Below are 9,039 nucleotides of genomic sequence, written 5' to 3'. Positions count from 1 at the left end.
CTCAATTGGCATAACATACTATACAAAACATTGTTCCACCTCCTACTTTGGCGAGTAGCGACTGGGATCTTAAAAGCTTGCAAGCTGCCACCTAGATGCAACAATGGATCTCTCCTCATCCAGAGCAAAGAAGAATGAAGAAAACAAAAAATTCATGGAAACAATTAGTCCTAGCGACTGGCATACCATCCAATCTGCAGCCTATATGATTATGAGACCAGAAGAACTAGATGGTGCCCGGCTACTAGTGTCATCCACTTGGAAGAAGATCCATGTAGGAGATCCTGGATAGACAGGGAGAACAATGTGGAACAAAACTCAAAATCATTTGGAGAAAAAAAAGGGGGGGGGACCATTTTGCTGGTCTGATAGAGCCTGGTGGAACCACTGAGACTATGGCCCCCCTAATTGCCCTTCAGGTCTGGAACTGAACCCACACCTCTGGTTTCTAGCCAAATAAAAGACAGGCATAGGAGTTGAACATTTACCTGAGGTAGATACATTCCTTGGAAAGAACTATCATGGGAGAAAGAAGGGCTGCTTATGCACAGGGAGACAGCTCAGGGGCAGGAGTGCATGAAGGGACAGACACAGGGAAGAGGTAACTATAGAGAAGAAGTGGGAGGGAAGCTATTGTATTATGGTAAATTGTGGTCACTGTCAGGAGACAAAGTGTATGTGAACAGCTGTATGGAACGTGAATTTGCTCTGTAAATTTTCACCCAAATCATAATTTAAAAAAAAAAAAAAAGTTGAAGAAGCAGAGAAAAGGTGGCAGCAGAATCAAGACTCAAGAGACCAGGATGAGAAAGAACAATGGACTTCCCAGCCCACAGAGAGAGAAAGCTGAGTGCCTTCAAGCAGGAGGCTTGATAGTAGAGTGGGGTATCTCTTGGGCACCTATTTGCAGAGCTAAAAGAGCTTTATAACATTTGCCCAAGCAGGGCACATGCCAGGCCAAGGGGCCAAGGGCCAGAGAGAAGTGGGCATAGCTGAGAGGAGGTTCTCCTGTTTGAAGAATTGTATCCTAAGCATTTCTGATACTGAATTGTAACCTGTTATTTTCCTAATAAGCTCCATAAGTGTGAGTATTGTCTGTGAGTTCTGTGTGGCCACTGTAATGAAATATACAAACAAGCAGAGCAATAGAGAGTGTCGTGGAAGAGACAATTGGTGACAGAATTTGTAGAAAGGTCAGAGGGTGGTGGCATATCTACTTCTGCCTCATAGGAATCAATGCTGGCTGTTGATCTTAATTCTCCTGCCCCTTTGTGAAATTAGAGGAGGCCAGACACCTCCATTGCCATGCCTTTTTTTTTTTTTTTTACAGTAATACACCACACATTAATAGAACAAAGGAAATGAAGCACATGATCATCTCAATCCACTTAGAGAAGGCTTTTGACAAAATCCAACACTCTTTCATGATGAAAACACTCGACAAGCTAGGAATAGAAGGCAAATTCCTCATATGATAAAGGACATTTATGAAAACCTCACAGTTAACATCATATTCAACAGAGAAAGTCTGAAAACTTCTCCCTTGAGATCAGGAACAAGACAAGGATGTCCACTTGTAATGAAATTCAATACTGTACTGGAAGTCCTAGCCTGAGCAATTAGGGATGAAATAAAAGGTATTCAAATCAGGAAGGAAGAAATAAACCTACCTCTTTTCACAGATGATATGATGCAATATATAGAAAATTTCCAACAATCCACAAAAGCAACTAGAGCCAACAAATGATTTCAGCAAAGTTGTAGGGTACAAGGTTAGTGCATAAGAATCAACTGGGTATCTAAACACTAGCAATGAGTAATCTGAAAAGGAAGTTAAGAAAAAAATTCCATCTGTAATAGCATCTTAAAAAATTAAATACTTAGGAACAAATTTAACCAGGGAGATGAAACACTTGTTCACTGAAAACTACAAAACATTGCTAAAAGAAATTAAAGAAGACCTAAATCAATGGAAAGGCATCCCATGATCATGGAGTTGTTGTTGTTGTTGTTATATGCCGTCAAGTTGCCCAACCTTCCTTCTGAGGAGTGGCTGGTGGGTTTGAACAGCAGGCCTTCTGGTTAGCAGTCAAGTGCCTAAGACTTATATTAAGATATCAATACTACCTAAATATATATTCAACATAATTCCTATCAAAATTCCAACAGTCTTAATTTTTCAGAAATAGTAAAGCCAATTTTAAAATTCATCTTGTATTTCAGTGGGCCCCAAACAGCCAAAGTAACCTTGAAAAAGACAAAGTAGGAGAACTCACACTTCTCAATTTCAAAACATACTATAAAGTTACAGTAGGAAACTGAAATAAAGATAGATATATAGACCAACAGAATAGAACTGAGATTCCAATGAACCCCTACATCTATGGTCAACTGATTTTCAACAAAGATACAAGTTTATTCAATGGGGCATTAATAATCTTTTCAACACATGGTCCTGGAACAACTGGAAAGAGCCCTGGTGGCATAGTGTTAATGTGCTCCATTGCTAACAAAAGGTCAGTGGTTCGTACCCACCATCCGCTCTATGGAAGAAAGATGTGGCAGTCTACTTCTGTAAAGATTTACAACTTTGGAAACACTATCGAGCACTTCTCTTCTGTCCCGTAGGGTTGCTATGAGTCAGAATTGACTCGACAGCAGTGAAGTATTCTGGGGACAACTGGTTCTCCACATGCAAAAGAATGAAGTTGGACCTATACTTCATACCATATATGAAAAACAACTTAAAATGGATCAATTACCAAAAAGAACTAAAACCTAAAACTCTTAGAAAAAACATAATGGCAATGCTTCAAGACCCACTTTTCAACAATATTCTTAGATACGACACCAAAAACATGAGCAGCAAAAGATAAAACAGATAAATTGGACTTCATCGAAGTTAAAAACTTTAGTGCATCAAAGGATTTTACCAACAAAGTGAAGAGACAAATGACAGCATGGGAGAAAATTTCTCAGAACCATATATTGGATCCAAACTCCAACACTATAAACTCACTGCCATTGAGTTGATTCTAACTCACAGTGACTCCACTAGATTTCCAAGGCTGTAAATATTTATGGAAGCAGACTGCTTCATCTTTCTTTTGTGGAGCAGCTGGTGGTATTGAACCACCAACCTTTTGGTTAGCAGCCAAATGCCTGAACCACAGCACCACCAGAGTTCCTCATATATTGGATGTTGTTGTTGTTAGGTGCCATCGAGCCATCTCTGACTCACAGTGACCTTATGTACAACAGAATGAAACACTGCCCCGTCCTGTGCCATCCTCATGATCCTTGTTATACCTGAGCCCATCATTTCAGCCACTGTGCAATCCATCTTGCTGAGGGCCTTCCCCTTTTTTATTGATTTCCCACTTCACCAAGCATGGTATCCTTCTCCAGGGAATAATTACGTCTGACAAGATGACCAAAGTAGGTAAGACCAAGTTTGGCCATTCTCACTTTCAAGGAGCATTCCGACTGCACTTCTTCCAGGATAGATTATTTAGTTCTTTTAGCAGTCCATGGTACTTTCAGCATTCTTCGCCAATACCACAACTCAAAAGCATCAACTATTCTTTGCTCTTCCTTATTCACTGTCCAGCTCTCATGTGCATAAGAGGCAATTGAAAATACTATGGCTTAGGTTAGGTGCACCTTAGTCTTAAAGGATACATCTTTGCTCTTTAACACTTTAAAGAGCTCTTTTGCAGCAGATTTTCCCAATTCTATACATCATTTGATGTCTTGACTGCTGCTTCCATTGGTGTTGACTGTAGGACCAAGTAATAAGAAGTCCTTGAGAACTTCAATCTTTTCTCCATTTATCGTGATGCTGTTTATTGGTCCAGAAGTGAGGATTTTTGTTTTCTTTATATTGAGGTATAATCCATACTGCAGAATGTAGTCTTCAATCTGCATCAGTAAGTGCTTCAAGTCATTCTCACTTCCAGCAAGCAAAGTTGTGTCATCTATGTATCACAGGCTGTTAATGAGTCTTCTTCCAATCCTGATGCCACATTCTTCTTCACATAATCCAGCATCTCAGATTATTTGCCCAGCATACAGATTGAGTAAGTATAGTGAAAGGATACAACCCTGACACACTCCCTTCATGATTTTAAACCATGCAGTATCCCCGTGTTCTGTTTGAACGACAGCCTCCTGGTCTCCAGAATATATAAAGGACTCCTACAGCTCAACAACAAAAATACAGAAAATCAAACAATGAGCAAAAGAACTTGAACAGACATTTCACCAAAGAAGATGTACAAATGGCCAATAAGCACATGAAAAGATGCTCAATATCACAGTCAGGGAAATGCAAATCAAAACCACAGTGAGATATCACTTCACCCCCACTAGGATGACTATTATCAGAAAACAGAAAATAACAAGTGTTGGCAAGGATGTGGAGAAATTGGTACCCTTATCCCATAGCTGGTGGGACTATAAAATGGTATAGCCACTGTGGAAAACAGTATGGTGGCTCCTCAAAAAATTAAACATAGAATTACCATATGACCCCACAATTCTTCTAACAAAAAGACAGAAACAACCTAAATGTCCATCAACAGAAAATGGATAAACAAAATATGGTAAATATATACAATGGAATATTGTTGAGTCAAAAAGAGAAATGAAGATCTGATACATTCTGTGACATGGATGAACCTAGAAAACATTATGCTGAGTAAAATAAGTCAGACACAAAATGACATACTGTGTGATCTCCCTTATATAAAATATCTAGAGTACACAAATACACAGAGACCAAAGTTTGTTAGTGGTTACCAGCGACAGCTAGAGAGGGAAATGGGAGTTGCTGCTTACCTGGTGCTGAGTTTCTGTTAAGAATGATGAAAAAATTTGGGAACAGATGGTGGTGATGGTGGCATAATGTGGTGAGAGTAGTTAATGACACTTAATTGTACACACAAAAACAGTTTAAATGAAAAATGTTTTGTTATATACATTCTAACACAATACATTTTTTTTTTTCAGAAAAGAACACTACCAAGACAGTGGAAAGACAACCCAAAGAATGGAAGAAAATATTTTGCAAGTCATTTATCTGATGGGGGACTTGTGTCTAGAATATATAAATAACTCTTACAACTCAGTAATAAGAATACAAATAAAAAATGTGCAAAGCATCTGAAAGAACAATTCTTCAAAGAAGATATTCAAATGGCTAATAAGCACATATGATACTCAATACATCATTAGCCACCAGGGAAACAAAATCAAAACCACAATGAAATACCACTTCATATCAATTAGGATGGCAACAATTAAAAAAAAAAAAAGTTAATGAAAGTAACTAGTTGGAAAAGGTTATAGAAAAAGTGAAACTTTCCTACACTTCTGGTAGCAATGTAAAATGGTGCAGACAGTTTAGAAAACAGTGGCAGTTCCTCAAATATTTAAACAGTTACTGTATGACCCTGCAATTCCACTCCTAGGTATATACCCAAGAGAAATGAAAACATATCCACACAAAAACTTGTATACAATTGTTCACAGTAGCATTAATTTAACAGCCAAAAGTGGAAGCAATCCATTTATCAACTCATTTAAGGATAAATGAAATTCAGTATATCCACACAGTGGAATATTATTCAGGATTAAAAACAAATGAAGTTTGCTTCATGCTACAACATGGATGTACCTTTAAAATACTGTATTAAGTTGGTCACAAAGAAAAAAGCCAGTCATAAGGGTCCACATTATTATATGACTGCATTTATGACAATGTTCAGAATATGCAGATATATAGATACTGAATGTCAAAAAGATGTTTGCCTGTTTTATTGACTATGCAAAGGCATTAGACTGTGTGGATTTTAACAAACGTTGGATAACATTGCAAAGAATGGGAATTCCAGAACACTTAATTGTGGTTATGTGAAACCCATACATAGACCTAGAGGCCACTCTAGGGATACTACATGGTTTAAAATCAGGAAAGGTATGTGTAAGGGTTGTATTCTTTTACCTTACTGATTGAATTGTATGCTGAGCAAGTAATCCAAGAAACTGGGCTAGATGAAGAAGAATGCAACATCAGGACTAGAGAAAGACTCATTAACAACTTGTGATATGCAGATGACATGACCTTTCTTGCTGAAAGTGAAGAAGGCTTGAAGCACTTACTGATGAAGATAAAAAGCTACAGCCTTCGCTATGCAATACATTTCAACACAAAGAAAACAAAAAAAATCCTCACAACTAGACCAATAAGCAACATCACGATAAATGGAAAAAAGATTTCATTTCACTTGGATCCAAAATCAACACCCACTGGAAACAGCAATCAAGAAATCAAACAACATACTGTATTAGGCAAATCTGCTGCAAAAGACCTTGTTAAAGTGTTAAAAAGCAAAGATGTCACTTTTAGGACTAAGCTGCACCTGACCAAAGTCATGTATTTTCAGTTGCCTCATGTGCATGTGAAAGCTGGACAATGAATAAGGAAGACCAAAGAAAAATTGATGCCTTTGAATTATGGTGTTGGTGAAGAATATTGAATATACCATGGACTGCCAGAAGAATGAACAAATTCTGTCTTGGAAGAAGTACAGTCAAAACATTCCTTAGAAGGAAGGATGGTGAGACTTCATCTTACCTAATTTGGACATGTTATCAAGAAGACCACTTTTTGGAGAGAAACATCATGCTTGGTAAAGTCAGCAAGAAATAAGACCCTCAATGAGCTGCAATCACACAGTAGCTGAAACAATAGGCTCAAACACTGCAGTGACTGTGAAGATGGTGCAGGACTGGGCAGTGTTTCGTTCTGTTGTACACAAGGTTGTTATATGTTGGAACCAACTTGATGGCACCTAGCAACAACAACAACAGACACCAAAAGTAGAAGAGCAGTTGCTTAGAGTAGGGGAAGGGAGGAAAGGCAATAACCGCTAATAGGTATGGTTTCTTTCTGGGAGATGAAAATATTTTAAAATTGCTTGTGGTGACGGCTTACAACTCTGAATATTTTTTAAATCATTGAATTATATACTTTAAATGGGTGAACTGTATGAATTATATCTCCATAAAGTTGTCTGAAAAAGTGAAAGAGGAAGAAAGCAAAAATGGCAAACTGTTAACAATTGGTTTATCTAGGTGAGAGATGTATGGGTGTTCATTATACTATTCTTTCCATATTTCTGTAGGTTAGAAATTTTTCAAAATGAGCTGAGAAAAAATAATGCTAAGAAAATGTGGTTTGGGAAAAACAGCACTAATATAACAAAGGTTCAATTTTTCCTAAGTGAATGAATTCCCTGACTGGGGAGTCAGGAAGTAACCTAAATCACTAAATAACTTAGTAAGTCAGAAAACCTATAGTCAGAGACACCCACCTGGTTGGGAAGTATCAGTCCATCCCCTCTTGGCTCGTACACAATAATCCCATCTTGTATTGGGGTCCTTGACAAACTTCCCAATATCTCTGAAGAGTTCGCAAAAAGACATTTGGCTGGCTTGATAGACAGTGTAGTAGAGGAGGGCAGCTCTCCACAAAAAAGGGTCTTTTCTAAACAGGACACTGTGAATACTTGCCAGTCCTTCTTCTGTGGGGTTGTTTGGCTTCAGCTCATGTTTTCTGCGGCCAGTCCAACTGTTCCATGGTTGCTGGAGGTTGTTAATACCTCGAAAATAATGTGTGCCTGTCAGGAAGAAAATGTACATGAGTCATAAGAATTGTCATTCTTGTTTTACTCCTTCTCCCAAAAAGATTCCATCAGCAATTCTAAAACCCAACTGATGTACCTCCAAACAAAACAAAGGAGAAAATGACCTGCCTTTAATGACTTTTGGTTTTGAAAGAATTGCAGTACTGCTTCCAGAAGGATCACATGACCCATTAGAGTATAACCTTCATAACAATTTACTTTAAAAAAAAAAAAAAATTATTGTGATTTTGGTGAAAGTTTGTAGAGCAAATTCAGTTGTCATACAGCAGTTCATACACATTTTGTTTCATGACACTGACTGCAATTCCCCACAGTGTAACAACTCTTTCCACGTTCTCCCTGTAGTTACTTCTTCCCTGTGTCCTTCTTTCCTATGCATTTCTGCCCCTTGAGCTAGCTCCCTGTGCAAATATTGCCTTTGTGTTCTCCCACAACTGACTGCTCAAAAGAGTGTTATCTACCTGATGTAAATGGTCACCGTATATGCTTTCAATTGTTTGCCTAGAGCCACAGGAGTGAGTTCAGTTCCAGACCTGAAGGGCAGCCAGGGGCCATAGTCGCAGGGGTCTCACCAGGCTCTATTGGACCAGTAAACCTGGGCTTTTTATATGATTTTGAGTTTTGTTCTACATTGTTCTCCCACTCTATCCAGGATCTCCTGCACTGATCCCTTTCCTTGTGGTTGACAGTGACAGCCAGGCACCATCTAGTTTTTCAGGTCTCACAGTCATATAGGCTGAGGATCACATGGTCTACTAATCCCTTGAACTAATCCTTTCCATGTGTCCTTAGTTTACTTCATTCTTCTTTGCTCCGGACAAGGAGAGACCCATTATTACATCCAGATGGCCACTATGCAGGCTTTTAAGACCCCAGTCACTATTCACCAAAATAAGATGTAGAACATTTCTGTGCAGTATGTTATACCAACTGAGCTTGATGTCCCCTGTGACCATGGTCCCAAACCCACAGGTCCAACTACTCACTCCCTCAGGGTGGTTGGCTGTGGCCAAGAAGTTATCCTAATTTTGCCCCTTGTTGGTTCTCTTGTATATTTGGACATTCTTACAGCACATAGAGTGATGTAGGTAGAAATACTGTCTTCCAGCCTTGTATATGGTCATGGGTATATTCCCTTTTGCCTAGACATACCTGATCATCCAGCCTGTCTACCCATCTATCTACCCGTGCTGTTGTTGTTATGTGCCATTGAGTCGAACCCGACTCACAGCGACCCCTACTTGGGTTTCCGAGGCAGTATCACTACGGAAGTAGATTGCCCAACCTTCCTTCCGAGGAGTGGCTGGTGGGTTTGAACCGCCAGCCTTCT

At 38.9% G+C, this 9,039-nt stretch overlaps 1 protein-coding gene across 1 annotated transcript in view; it reads right to left on the bottom strand.

Annotated features, from left to right (window-relative positions):
• KIAA0895 (KIAA0895 ortholog) overlaps positions 1-9,039 on the bottom strand; it is a 105,510-nt gene that overhangs the window by 16,867 nt on the left and 79,604 nt on the right. The window contains exon 4 of the mRNA XM_007950100.2: positions 7,377-7,682. Coding sequence (XP_007948291.1) covers positions 7,377-7,682 — 306 coding nt within the window. The remainder of the gene's footprint in view (positions 1-7,376; positions 7,683-9,039) is intronic.

Source organism: Orycteropus afer, unplaced genomic scaffold, assembly GCF_000298275.1.
Source record: "Orycteropus afer afer isolate SDZICR_OR568_19922 unplaced genomic scaffold, OryAfe1.0 scaffold00263, whole genome shotgun sequence".
NCBI classification, from domain to species: Eukaryota; Metazoa; Chordata; class Mammalia; order Tubulidentata; family Orycteropodidae; genus Orycteropus; species Orycteropus afer.
Note: the sequence above shows the minus strand (reverse complement) of the source record. Positions and strands in the feature narration are given on the sequence as shown.